We start from the raw sequence: 15,167 nt of genomic DNA on the forward strand, positions 1-15,167 counted from the left end.
TTTATTTATTTATTCTAAAACAGAATACAGACAAAGCATCGCCGAATGCAAAAATACAAAATTTTGTTTTAACATTTTGTTGAATAAGTTCTTCTTAACTGAAACCAGAATATAGGAAAATACGCGCAGCATATTCGAATACCTTATACTCCAAAATCAGAGATCCGAAAACTTTAACCCTTAAACTATTCACGCGACTTTCAGCTTTCATTCGACTGAAGAAAAATATAGCAGAAATAATATACTCTAAATACAACAGCTGTTAAGATTCTAATATGTGTAAGTACGAAAACAATTCATTAATATTCTCGCCGCTTGAGAAAATGTGAGTTGACTTTATGACTATTTCACAAAACCAGAATAGTCATAATGAAAATATTGTTGATATTGTGACCATTTGAAATTTAGTCACAACTACAGTTCACCTTGTTACTATTTGAAGTGGTCATAAGGCCAACTGAATTTATGACCGTTGACTATATGTCCCCCTCCTGATATGTCATAATGTCAACTGATCTTGTAGCCATTTGAAGTGGATATAAGACCAAAAGACTTTTTGTCCGTGGACCTTATGCCACCGCTCCGAAAGGGTACTTAATCAGAAAAATGCATATGGCTTGCTTTCTCCAATCAGTTAATTTATTCAGTTCAAGTGCAATTCAGGATATATTTAATGTTACACATACGCCACGTGGTATTAGGTTAAGTTGAAATGGCCGGTCCATGAGGAAATATTAAAATTATATCTCAGAACTTTTCAAGTATGCAGTTTCATAGAAAATACTTTTTTAGTATAAACGTTGCTAATTTCAATCACGGAGAGGGAGGCGGGAGAAAGTTTATCGATGATTTATTTCGCCTCCTAAATAATGAACAATTAAAATGTTAAATCAATTATCAAAAGTGGAACTTTATATACGCATACATATGTATGTATATCACCGCTAAAGTTCCGCCCAACACTGTACTTTATACACTTCAAACTAGTGACAAGTCAACAACATCAATGTTAACATCAACAACAAAATGAATTCATTGCGGCACGTTCATTTACCATTTCTATAAATTTTTTTGGCACTGTTCATACAATATTTATTGTTGTTGTGCGAATATGTTATAAATGTATGCATTTGTTTTGTTGTCGTTTTTCGCTTATTGGTTGTTTTGCTTTTCTTTCCTTGTTATGAATTTTGCTTTTAGTTGAATGTTATTTTGCTATTTTTTATTACTGTCAATCCAGTCCAGTCTATGTTCATTTGTTAGCTTTTATTGTTTTGTTACATCAGACATTTATGCTTTAACAAGCAAATTGTTGTATGACGCTTTGACATTAGCAACAATATATAACAACTGAAACAAACTGAATTAAGCAAGGGAAAAAAATACAAGCAGGATAGCCTAGTGGTTAAGGCAACTGCAGTATCACCGTGTGATTAGCGGTTCGAATCTCGGTGAAACATTTGATAACATTGCGAAATTGCCTGATGATGATTACGTGGCGGTTTTCGAAATGGTACCATCGCAATATGCCAGTAAATGTTTCTTTTTTCTTTTCAGTTATTTAATTGACGACTAGCAGTTAAGTACGCAAATGGGAATTTAATTCAATTCTACCTCATGTATTGAATTCAAGGCTTAATACTAACAGGAAATTAAATATATTGCGACGAATATTAGCAACACTAAGGGATACTATCATCTCTAAGCCGATACTAAGCAGTCACTTGTATTTACATAAACAATTCAATCATTATGTCTACGCATATGTACATACAAGAAGCGGAGAGATATGCACGAACACATATATATATCTGAGATGCTCACAAAAGTATGCAATCATCGGTTGATGTATCACTCACATATACACGCGCATATGAGAAGCTATAAACGTGCATCTGTAGATTATAGCTGGTAAACAAGTAGTAAATTCTAGAAGGAGAAACCCCTAGAAGTATGCCGACGAGGAAACTGAAGAGTATAAAAGCAGCACCAGCTGAGGCATGGGCAATCAGTTTGATTTAAGCAAGCTATTGGTTGTGAAGTATCAGTGTTATTGTTAAGCACTTTAATAAGGCCATTTTGTATTATTGAATATTAGAATTATTTATTCAACAGCTTCGCGATACGAACGTTAGTAGAAGGTTGAAGATAAGCGGAGTTTCACTATATTCGTTACAATATGTTGATGATAATTTCATGTACATTGAAAGTATATTTAAGTTAATTGACTAATGACATCCGAAAATATGATTGGCTTTCAGACAATGTAATCCATTTTTAGCGGAACAAAAAAGGAAATATATTAAGGATGCGATGCGCGGAATCCGATCATTCTTTCGATCGCGCAAAGGCAATGTGATATTAGGGGGTTAACGCAGCGCAAGTGCTACTTCTTGTTGTTTTATAAGGAAAGATACAACTTACGGTTTGGTGATAGACACTTCCTTTGTTTTACTCCTATTTTATTGTAGTGGATGTAATAGTGAAATGGTTAATCCGCATTTGGTGAATTAACGAAGATGCTGGATGATTTGTTCACTTAGACTGATCTGTGACGGTCCGGTTGCTTGTGTGATACGGGATGATAACACAAATAAAAAGAGGAAGAGATGACGTATCGAAGTCATATGTATAGGAACAAACTAGTTATGGAAGGCAACTTCAACAGTGTTGAATGGAAGCATTGGATGACAACTCCAGTCTACTCTACAGCAAGGGTTGTATAAGCACAAGTCATACAACTGATTAGATGTACGCAAGTCATATGCCATATACGTAAGCATTTGGTGAAATTCTAAGGTCCTAACTGTAAAATGGGGCAGAAATTACGAGAGGCTTCTTACCTGAACAAACGGTTATATGGGATATATGCTATATATATGACCGATCATAGCAAATTTTTCAGGGCATAATATAAGCCATATCGTAACCATTCGGTAAAATTTTAAGCTTTTATGTAGCTGTTAAAATGGGGCAGAAATTACGATAAACTCCTGATCTCAAAAATCGGTTATATGGGATATATGCTATATATAGTACCAATAACTAAACATTTTTCAGACAACAATATTTGCCATATAAGAAAGCATCTGGTAAAATTTGAAGCTTATATCTCGTAAATGGGGAACATACGACAAAAATACTTATTTTCTGAAAAATCGAGAGTTATAGTGCTATAGTGGTGGGACCCAGCTCGTTCTGACAAATGTCTAATCTGACATATTAATATATACCCGCTCATCAAATTTTATCAAGATATCTGACCAGTTTGCGTGCACACAGACTGACGGACAGACGGACGTGGCTAAATCAACTCAGCTCTGTATCCTGATCATTTCAGTATACTTATTGGTGGGTCTATTTTTTCTCCTTTAAGAACTTACAATATCATTTCATTTTCATGAAAGATATATATAATACATAAGTTTGAATTGCACCACAATGGGTTAATTCTGTTTATTTGCAAGTTTTGACACAATAGTCCCTTATATGAGATTCATATACAATCACGCTTTGTTGAATGAACCTTGACTGCGACACGCTTCTTTAAAAATTCCGTAAAATCTAAAAAAATATATTTTTTTTCTAAACAAATAACAAATTGAGAGATTTGTGTTAACAAACTATTTTTCACACATTTCCCTTTATTCGTTTTACGGTCAGACAGTTCATCAACGACACACAGATTTTTTACAGATTTAAACCAACACTCATACATACTTTCTCTAAATATATTCAGAAAGAGTATATTAGGCTGAGGCCTTCTTTTAACAAATATGGCACTGTCGAAATAAGTCATATTCTTGTTAGTGAAATTTGGAGATTTTATTCTAAAATAGAAAATAATGAAAATTCGTTATTAATTATTTAACAGCCTAGTTTAAATATTACTTTATGTGATAAATTTATATACGAAGACATGACGCGTACAACGCTTTTATACGATTTACGATTTTTTTTTGAATATATCCATCCTTGCGCCACCTAGTGGCGCTTTTTTCATAGGTCCCTTTCTATTAATGTATGTATTATGTGCTCCAAATATGAACCATATCGGACCACAAATGCGATTTTTTGAAATATTTCGAACCATGCGCCACCTATCGGAGTTTTGTTTCTTTGTCAACGGGCTCTGAACTATATTCCAAGTTTCAAGCTTGTAACTTATCGGGAAGTTACTTAAATTCTAATTTCAAAATTCTGTTCGCCCGGCCGTTCAAGTCAAGCTAAATAAAATCGTTTAAAAACACTTGTTTTAATCGTATTCTCCATGCTTTTCCCGGCGTTTGATCCGAGGACCTTCGGTGTGGTAAGCTATAACGATGCGACCATACCACGGCGCTCAGCATACCACATAAAAAGCGCCAGTCTAATGTAAGTATTTAAATCTACCTTACAATTTTCAATGTAAATATGGAGTATTTCAAAATGTAAATACACACACATGCACACAAATACACATACGTCTTTAGTTGATGTTTCGTGTTAGAAATAAAATGCAATACTAAAATATTTATGAGAAAAATCGAAAAGAATTAGTTTGTTTTACGTTTTTATTATTTTTGGTTTAGTATTAATTGCTTCCACGCCAATGAACTCAATTCGCAGATAACTTATGACCCCATTTTTGTTATAACTTTTATTATAGAATGTGTTATGGTTATGTATTTTTTTCTGTAGTAGAAGCGAAAGTTAACAAAAATTTACGCCAGGGGCGTAGCTAAAAAATTGCCTTGGGGGGATTCAAAAAATAATTTTTTTTTTCAGTTAAATAAATAAAAAAAATTTTGTCTTTAGCTTTAGCATTAAAGTACGTTTATTTAGAATATGATATGAAAAAGGATACATTAAAAACTCAAGCGCATGCGTCGGCTTTTCATTGCCATTTCATCTAAAACTACATCAACCGTAACAATTTGATCACGGTGGATGCTTAGTGATGCACATCCATTCAATCGATTTGCACTCATCGTGTTTCTCAAATAGTTTTTAGTCAGCCTAAGAGTTGAAAAAGATCTCTCGTTCGTTGCCATTGTTACTGGAAGCGTACACAAGATTTTCAACAACATGTGAACATTAGGAAAAGCCACAGAATGGCATTCCTGTAATATTAATCATAGATAAATTGATAAAAAAAAACCCGAAGTACCCCCTTCAGGAATAAGTAGAATTCATGCTTTTTGAGCCTATGCATGAGATCTAACGTATACGTATATAACATTCAAAAGAAAGAAACTGATCGAAAAGAAAAAAATTTAACTTAAACAAGTAAGGAAGGTTAAGTTCGGGTGTAACCGAACATTACATACTCAGTTGAGAGCTATGGTGACAACATAAGGGAAAATAACCATGTAGGAAAATGAACCGAGGGAAACCCTGGAATGTGTTTATATGACATGTGTATCAAATAAAAGGCACTAATAAGTATTTTATGAGGGAGTGGGCCATAGTTCTATAGGGTTGACTCTAGAATGCGTTTGTACGATATGGGTATCAAATGAAAGGTGTTAATGAGTATTTTAAAAGGGAGTAATCCTTAGTTCCATAGGTGGACGCCGTTTCGAGATATTGCCACAAAGGTGGACCAGGGGTGACCCTAGAATTTGTTTGTACAATATGGACATCAAACGAATGGTGTTAACGAGTATTTTAAAAGGGAGTGGGCCTTAGTACTATAGGTGGATGCCGTTTCGAAATACCGCCATAAAGGTGGACCAGGGGTGACTCTAGAATGTGTTTGTACGATATGGGCATTAAATGCAAGGTGTTAATGAGTATTCTAAAAGGGAGTAATCATTAGTTCCATAGGTGGACGCCGTTTCGAGATATTGCCACAAAGGTGGACCAGGGGTGACCCTAGAATTTGTTTGTACAATATGGACATCAAACGAAAGGTGTTAAAGAGTATTTTATGAGGGAGTGGGCCATAGTTCTATAGGTGGACGCCATTTAGGGATATATCCATAAAGGTGGATCAGGGTTGACTCTAGAATGCGTTTGTACGATATGGGTATCAAATCAAAGGTATTAATGAGGGTTTTAAAAGGGAGTGGTGGTTGTTGTATAGGTGGTCGCCTTTTCGAGATATCGCCAAAAAGGTGGACCAGGGGTGAAAATAGAATGCGTTTGTACGATATGGGTATCAAATGCAAGGTGTTAATGAGTATTCTAAAAGGGAGTAATCATTAGTTCCATAGGTGGACGCCGTTTCGAGATATCGCCATAAAGCTGGACCAGGGGTGACCCTAGAATTTGTTTGTACAATATGGGTATCAAAAGAAAGGTGTTAATGAGTATTTTAAAAGGGAGTAATCCTTAGTTCCATAGGTGGACGCCGTTTCGAGATATCGCCATAAAGGTGGGCCAGGGGTGACTCTAGAATTCGTTTGTGCAATATGGGTATCAAACGAAAGGAGTTAATGAGTATTTTAAAAGGGAGTGGGCCTTAGTTCTATAGGTGGACGCCTTTTCGAGGTATCGCAATAAAGGTGGACCAGGGGTGACGCTAGACTTTGTTTGTACGATATGGGTATCAAATGAAAGGTGCTAATGATTATTTTTAAAAGGGAGTGGGCCTTCGTTCTATAGGTGTTCGCCTTTTCGAGATATCGCCATAAAGGTGGACCAGGGGTGACTTTAGAATATGTTTGTACGATATGGGTATCAAATGAAAGGTGTTAATGAGTATTTTAAAAGGGAGTGGGGCTTAGTTCTATAGGTGGACGCCTTTTCGAGATATCGCCATAAAGGTGGAACAGGGGTGACTCTAGAATGAGTTTGTACGATATGGGTATCAAATTAAAGGTATTAATGAGTATTTTAAAAGGGCGTGGGGCTTAGTTCTATAGGTGGACGCCTTTTCGAGATATCGCCATAGAGGTGGACCAGGGGTGACTCTAGAATGAGTTTGTACGATATGGGTATCAAATTAAAGGTATTAATGAGAGTTTTAAAAGGGAGTGTTGGTAGTTGTATATGTGAAGGCGTTTTCCAGATATCGACCAAAATGTGGACCAGGGTGACCCAGAACATCATCTGTTGGATACCGCTAATTTATTTATATATGTAATATCTGCCAAGATTTTAAGGGTTTTTTATTTCGCCCTGCAGAACTTTTTCATTTTCTTCTACTTAATATGGTAGGTGTTACAACCATTTTATAAAGTTTTTTCTAAAGTTATATTTCGCGTCAATAAAACAATCCAATTACCTTAGCATGTTTCATCCCTTTTTTCGTATTTGGTATAGAATTATGGCATTTTTTTCATTTTTCGTAATTTTCGATATCGAAAAAGTGGGCGTGGTCATAGTCGGATTTCGTTCATTTTTCATATCAAGATAAAGTGAGTTCAAGTAAGCACGTGAACTAAGTTCATTAAAGATATGTCGATTTTTGCTCAAGTTATCGTGTTAACGGCCATGCGGAAGGACAGACGAACGACTGTGTGGCATCAACCGATTTCGTCCATTTTCACAAAAAACAGTTAACGTCATAAAATCTATGCCCCCACCACATTTCAAGGATTGGTTAATTTTTGTTCGACTTATGACGTTAAAATTATCCTAGACAAATTAAATGAAAAAGGGCGGAGCCACGCCCATTTTGAAATTTTCTTTTATTTTTGTATTTTGTTGCACCATATCATTACTGGAGTTGAATGTTGACATAATTTACTTATATACTGTAAAGATATTAAATTTTTTGTTAAAATTTTACTTAAAAAAAAATTTTTTTTAAAAGTGGGCGTGGTCCTTCTCCGATTTTGCCAATTTTTATTAAGCGTATATATAGTAATACGAGTAACGTTCCTGCCAAATTTCAACATGATATCTTCAACGACTGCCAAATTACAGCTTGCAAAATTTTAAATTACCTTCTTTTAAAAGTGGGCGGTGCCACGCCCATTGTCCAAAATTTTACTAATTTTCTATTCTGCGTCATAAGTCCAACCCATCTACCAAGTTTCGTCGCTTTATCTGTCTTTCGTAATGAATTATCGCACTTTTTCGGTTTTTCGAAATTTTCGATATCGAAAAAGTGGGCGTGGTTATAGCCCGATATCGTTCATTTTAAACAGCGATCTGAGATAAGTGCTCAGGAACCTACATACCAAATTTCATCAAGATACCTCAAAATTTACTCAAGTTATCGTGTTAACGGACGGACGGACGGACGGACGGACATGGCTCAATCAAATTTTTTTTCGATCCTGATTATTTTGATATATGGAAGTCTATATCTATCTCGATTCCTTTATATATGTACAACCAACCGTTATCCAATCAAACTTAATATACTCTGTGAGCTCTGCTCAACTGAGTATAAAAAGTCATGTCTACACGGAAAACACAATAATGTGTTTTTTACATTTTAAACTGTGAAAAATACATTATTTTTCATTTATCATTTTTACAATTTTGAAATGTGTTTTTGACATGAAAAAAATGTAGATATTACATTATAATAATGTGTTTTATTTTATTTTAATGTGTTTTCCACATGGAAAATAATATCAAATTTGCATTATATTTCAAAATAGGAAATGTGTACTTAATTTGTTTATTGGCCGTTAATGAATAAATATATATATTTTTCTGTTGGTGAGCTCTAGGCCTCTTTTAAATAAAACAACTCGGTTTGTTGCTAGTATGTATTTAATTATCGATATTTCAATCTCAATCTGAGATCATCATCAGGACTGTAATAAAAAACAATAAAAACACACATTCAATTACACATAAAAACATATCCATCTCTTAAACATAATGCATAAGCGCGACTTACATATTCCGCTGTGATGCAAAGACTAAAAATTGTGAAGAAAAGTGATTATCGGAACCAACGGAAAAACTTAACAGAGAGTGTAAATATGTAGATAACCAAATGAAATACCGTAATAGTAAACAAAAATAGAGAAAAATTTACAAGCAAGCGGCGAAAATAATGATAATAATAATGTAGGTATGCATGCAAGTAATCAGGTGTATAGTTATTGTACCAAGGCACAGAAACTGCATGAGTGTGTATTTTCGAAATCCGGGTAATGTCCGGTATCCTTACAATGAGATGATAGAGCCGTTTTGTTGTCAGAAAAATTAAATACATACTAGCAACAAACCGAGTTGTTCTATTTAAAAGAGGCCTAGAGCTCACCAACAGAAAAATATATATAGGAAATGTGTACTTCAAAAAAATACTGTAAATTCAGCATTATTTAAATGTTAAAGACATTTGGCTTTTCATTCCGATGAATGTAATCGCTGTTGAGGCAAACGAGCAAACGTCTGAATTGATAATATTCACGCATGCAATAAGTTGGTTGATTTTAAATCAATGTCGATTATGTTCGTCTAAGCAAGTTTGATCATTGAATACGATCACGTTGCCGTTGTTGCCGAACGTTGTTGTGTTCGATTTTTGCTGTTCTCTGATATTTATGTAGATGGTCGTTAGGCAAATTTACAAGGAAACTTCTTTATGAAATTATAGTAAAAGTTAACATGTACATTTGTATATTTAATAAATTGCAGAATTATTATGAAACAGAATATGATTAAAATATATGTGTTCACTTCGTACATACATATGCTTGCATATTAAAAATATAATATCACCAATAAAGTAAATACGTAGCAGAATTATAAAGAAATTTATTAACATAGACATAAAACATCAAATATTTGAATTGTAATGACCTACAAAATCAAATGATCCGGTGGCAAGGGGGGCTTAGACCCCTCCCCCAGCGCTACAACCCTGCTTTAAACTTATTTAAGCGTATAGAAATACAAATTTAGTTTTTCTTCAAAGAGGCATTAGGACGAAAAGGAACGATTGAATTATTTATTTTGGTTTGTTCGTTTTTCTGACCGGATATATAATTTGTCTGTATAAGTATGTACATTAGGGTTGCCCTTCGTTGTTTGGACGAAAAAAGAGTTCGGATTTCAATTTAGCTCCTTAGAAGAATGCGAATAGCGCAAAGACGTATATATACAAAGTCTTATGCCAATCGTTGCGCAAAGAGCTTAAAGTCCTAAAACAGGTCAAAGTTTAAACATTACAAGTGTTCATATTCTGCATGGGTTATATAGAAGAAAATGATCAACACCTGCAAACTAGCTAGCTGCAGAACTTTACCGCTCTGGACTAATATTCTACTAAGACGTGCAATTACTGCCTTTTTCTGATGACATTGATATCATTGACCTCGACACGCGCGTCGTAAGTTCTGCTAACTCCAAACTGAAAAATTAAGCAAAAAGATGAGTTTGATGGTGAATGAGGATAAAACGAAGCATCTGCTGTCATCGAGCAGAGTCAGCGCATTTGCATCTAGGCAACCACGCTACTGATGGCAGCCATAATTTCGAAATAGTAAAAGACTTCGTTTATTTGGGAACCACCATGAACACTAACAACAACATCAGCTCTGAAATCCAGTGAAGAATCACTCTTGTCAATAAATGCTACCTTGGACTAGGTAAGTAATTGAAAAGTAAAGTCCTCTTTCGGCAAACGAAAATCATGCTCTACAAGTCGCATACCGTATCCGTCCTCCTATATAGTGGAGAAGCGTGGACCACAAGAACAGACGCTTTCCAAGGCGTACCGGAGCGACTCGGGACTTTTCCCGACCAAGGGCTATCATTTCTATTCTATAAAAGTGTGCAAATACTGGCGTATGCTTATGACAATTATATCATCGGCCTAAACAACCGCGCCGTTAGTTATGCTTACTCCAAACTGGAAAAAGGAGCGGTAAAGATGGGTTTGATGGTGAACGAGGACCTGCTATCATCGAGCAAAGAGTCAGCATATATGCGCCTTGGCAACCACGCTACTGTTGGCAGCCATAATTTCGAAATAGGGAACCAGCATCAACACCAGCAACAACATCACCTCTGATATACAGCGCAGAATCACTCTTGCCAATAAATGCTACTTTGGACTAGGTAGGCAATTGAAAAGTAAAGTCCTCTCTCGGCAAACGAAAATCATATTCTACAAGTAACTTTTCGTATCCGTCCTGCTATATGGGGCAGAAGCATGGACCATGACAACAGCAGATGAAGCGGCTCTGGGAGTGTTCGAGAGAAAAGTTCTTCGAAAGATGTATGGACCTCTGCGCTTTGGCGATGGCGAGTACCGAAGAACATTTAACGATAAGCTGTACGAGCTATACGCAGACATCAACATAGTCCAGCGAATTAAAACGCAGCGGCTGCGCTAACTAGGCCTTGTTATGCGAATGAAAATGGCGCTCCGGCCAAGAAAGTGTTTCTATCGGATCCCACTTATGGAAGCAGTGGTAGAGGTCGGCCCCCACCCGTTGGAAGGACCAGGTGGAAAACGATTTAAACTCCCTTGATGTGACCAATTGGCGCCGGTTGGCAGAGAGAAGGAGCGACTGGCGCGCCTTGTTGGACGGCCGTAACCGTTTAAACAGTTAAGCGGCAATTAAGTAAGTAAGTAAGGGATGTAATTTCAGTGTAACCCCATTTAATTTGTTGCGTCCCTCCCACAACAACATCAGATGAAGCGGCTCTGGTAGTGTTCGAGAGAAAAGATCTTTGAAATATTTATGGCCCTCTACGTGTTGACGATGGCGATTACCGAAGAAGATTTAATGAAGAGCTCTACGAGCTTTAAACAGAAGATAGCGTTCACAAACTCCTCTTGTTGTGCTCGATTTTAACGTAGCCCTGAAGGCAGCGCCGTTTTTTCCGTTTGCAACGCGGCATTCTTCATCGTACCAGTTGTTTTTCCGTTGCCGCCGATAACCAAATTTTCCTCGGCGGCAGTACGAAGGAAGTGGAGATATGCTCCCACTGCTCCTACATTCCTTCAGGCTGAGTTGAGCTCTCAGAGAGTAAGTGTGAGAGTCGAAGTTGTGAAATCATTGGTAGTCTGTTGCGATTGCAGCCTTTCGACGTCTAGCTTTCCTTGTTTATTTTTTGTTTCTTGGTGTTAGCCGCGCAGAGGCGGGTGCGTATTTCTGGCGCGCCATAACCGTTTAAACGGTTAAGCGCCAACTAAGTAAGTAATTAAACATTTATATTGTCCCATATATGGAGATTTTTCCGTGAGTGTACATACATACATATATTCGTACGACATTCCGTCATCCTTGGACACATTTGGTTTTGGCGTTGTGCCAGCTTTCGAAAATGGCATGATTTGTCTGCAAACAAAAATTTTACAAGGGATGATCGAAAATCGTTTTGATATATATACATACGTACAAACATAATTTATTGTTGCTTTTGTATTTTTAAGAAAATATAAATTTATCTTGTTTGTTTACTTCAACAATTTTATGTTTACTTCTGTTTTAATATTTCATTCTTCTTTCATCTACTTATCCACATTCACTTACACATACTAATATGTATAAATAGTATTAATGAATTTTTGCATTGTTTGTTTTTATTATCATTATAATTATTAATTTCTTCATTATCTTATTTAGTGGCTTCCATTGAACAATTTCCGTGCTTACACAATTATTAATAAATTATATAAATTGGTTGCGGTCACAGATATTTGCAATATTGATAAACAAAAAAAAAAAAAAAAACAAGTAAGGACGGGACTGTCTTCCGCTGTGCCGAAGACTTCATACCTTTCATGAATGGGGCTGAACAATAATCTTATCCTATTCGTAATCTCCAAATAATGCGCTGTATAAGATAAGAAATATATTGCTACGAATGTTAGCAACACTAAGGGGTGCTGCCATCTCTAAGCCGATGCTAAGCAGCGCCTTGTATGCACATCCATAAATCAATCATTATGTATCTACATAAACAAATCAATCATTATGTCTACACATATGTACGTACACGCAGCTGAGAAGCAACGCACAACCACATGCATATATCTGAAATACTCGCGAAAGTATGCAATGAAAGAAGCTATAAAATCGTGCAATTGTAGTTACAGCTGAGAAATTTGATAGCTGATGGCCAACTAGTAGATTCTGGAAATGGAACGCCAAGAAGATGCGAACGAAGAAATCAAAGAGTGTAAAAGCAGCGACAGATAGAGGCACTACAGTCCGTTTTGATTAAGCACGCTATCTGTCGAGCAATAGTAAAGTTATTTATTGTGAAGTACTTTAATAAAGGCCATTTTGCATTATTAAATATTGGAGTGATTTATTCAACAGTTTAGCGATTCGAACTTAGCAGAAGGTTGCAAATAAGAGGATTTGCACTAAAATCGTTACAATATAGTGAACAGATGTACATACCCAAACGATTTTAAGATAAATATAACAAGTAAGGAAGGCTAAGTTCGGGTGTAACCGAACATTACATACTCAGTTGAGAGCTGTGGAGACAAAGTAAGGGAAATCACCATGTTGTAAAAGGAACCTAGGGTAACCCTGGAATGTGTTTGTATGACATGTGTATCAAATGGAAGGTATTAAAGAGTATTTTAAGACGAAGTGGGCCATAGATCTATAGATGGACGCCATTTAGGGATATCGCCATAAAGGTGGACCAGGCCTGATTCGAGAATTTGTTTGTACGATATGGGTATCAAATGAAAGGTGTTAATGAGTATTTTAAAAGGGCGTGGGTCTTAATTCTATAGGTGGACGCCTTTTCGAGATATCGACATAAAGGTGGACCAGGGGTGACTCTAGAATTTGTTTATACGATATGGGTATCAAACGAAAGGTGTTAATGAGTATTTTAAAAGGGAGTGGGCCTTAGTTCTATAGGTGGATGTCTTTTCGAGATATCGCCATAAAGGTGGGCCAGGGGTGACTCTGGAATTTTTTTGTACGAAATGGGTATCAAATGAAAGGTGTTAATGAGTATTTTAAAAAGGCATGGGCCTTAGTTCTATAGGTGGACGCCTTTTCGAGACATCGACATGAAGGTGGACCAGGGGTGACTCTAGAATTTGTTTGTACGATATGGGTATCAAATGAAAGGTGTTAATGAGTATTTTAAAAAGGAGTGGGCCTTAGTTCTATATGTGGACACCTTTTCGAGATATCACCATAAACGTGGACCAGGGGTGACTCTAGAATGTGTTTGTACGATATGGGTATCAAATTAAAGGTATTAATGAGGGTTTTAAAAGGGAGTGGCCCTTAGTTGTATATGTGAAGGCGTTTTCGAGATATCTACCAAAATGTGGACCAGGGTGATCCAGAACATCATCCGTCGGGTACCGCTAATTTATTTATATATGTAATACCACGTACAGAATTCCTTCCAAGATTCCAAGGGCTTTTGATTTCGCCCTGCAAAACATTTTCATTTGCTTCTACTTAATATGGTAGGTGTCACACCCATTTTACCAAGTTTTTTTTTAAAGTTATATTTTGCGTCAATAGACCAATACAATTACCATGTTTCATTCATTTTTTCGTATTTGGTATATAATTATGGCATTTTTTCATTTTTCGTAATTTTCGATATCGAAAAAGTGGGCGTGGTCATAGTCGGATTTCGGCCATTTTTTACACCAATACAAAGTGAGTTCAGATAAGTACGTGAACTGAGTTTAGTAAAGATATATCGATTTTTGCTCAAGTTATCGTGTTAACGGCCGAGCGGAAGGACAGACGGTCGACTTTGTATAAAAACTGGGCGTGCCTTCAACCGATTTCGCCCTTTTTCACAGAAAACAGTTACCGTCCTAGGAGCTAAGCCTCTACCAAATTTCAAAAGGATTGGTTAATTTTTGTTCGACTTATGGCATTAAAAGCATCCTAGACAAATTAAATGAAAAAGGGCGGAGCCACGCCCATTTTAAAATTTTCTTTTATTTTAGTATTTTTTTGCATCATATCATTATTGGAGTTGAATGTTGCCATAATTTACTTATATGCTGTAAAGATATTAACTTTTCTTTTAAAATTTGAATTAAAAAAAAAAAATTTTAAAAAGTGGGCGTGGTCGTTCTCCGATTTTGCTAATTTTTATTAAGCAGACATAAAGTAATAAGAGTAACGTTCCTGCCAAATTTCATCATGATACCTTCAACGACTGCCAAATTACAGCTTGCAAAACTTCTAAATTACCTTCATTTAAAAGTAGGCGGTGCCACGCCCATTGTCCAAAATTTTACTAGTTTTCTATTCTGCGTCGTAAGCTTAACTCAGCTACCAAGTTTCATCGCTTAATGCGTATTTGGTAATGAA

General features: G+C 36.1%; 1 protein-coding gene across 12 annotated transcripts in view; it reads right to left on the reverse strand.

Moving 5' to 3' along the window:
• Positions 1 to 15,167, reverse strand: part of LOC137245098 (GATA zinc finger domain-containing protein 8) — a 132,641-nt gene that overhangs the window by 28,655 nt on the left and 88,819 nt on the right. The window contains exon 1 of one of the 12 annotated variants that reach the window (XM_067775229.1): positions 12,101 to 12,164. The exons of the other annotated variants lie outside the window; for them this stretch is intronic. Within the exon in view, the coding sequence (XP_067631330.1) occupies positions 12,101 to 12,121 (21 nt within the window). The 5' untranslated portion in view covers positions 12,122 to 12,164. Of the gene's footprint in view, positions 1 to 12,100; positions 12,165 to 15,167 lie in introns of those variants that run through there. 12 annotated transcript variants of the gene reach the window in all.

This window comes from Eurosta solidaginis, chromosome 3, assembly GCF_040869045.1.
Source record: "Eurosta solidaginis isolate ZX-2024a chromosome 3, ASM4086904v1, whole genome shotgun sequence".
In the NCBI taxonomy this organism is placed as follows: Eukaryota; Metazoa; Arthropoda; class Insecta; order Diptera; family Tephritidae; genus Eurosta; species Eurosta solidaginis.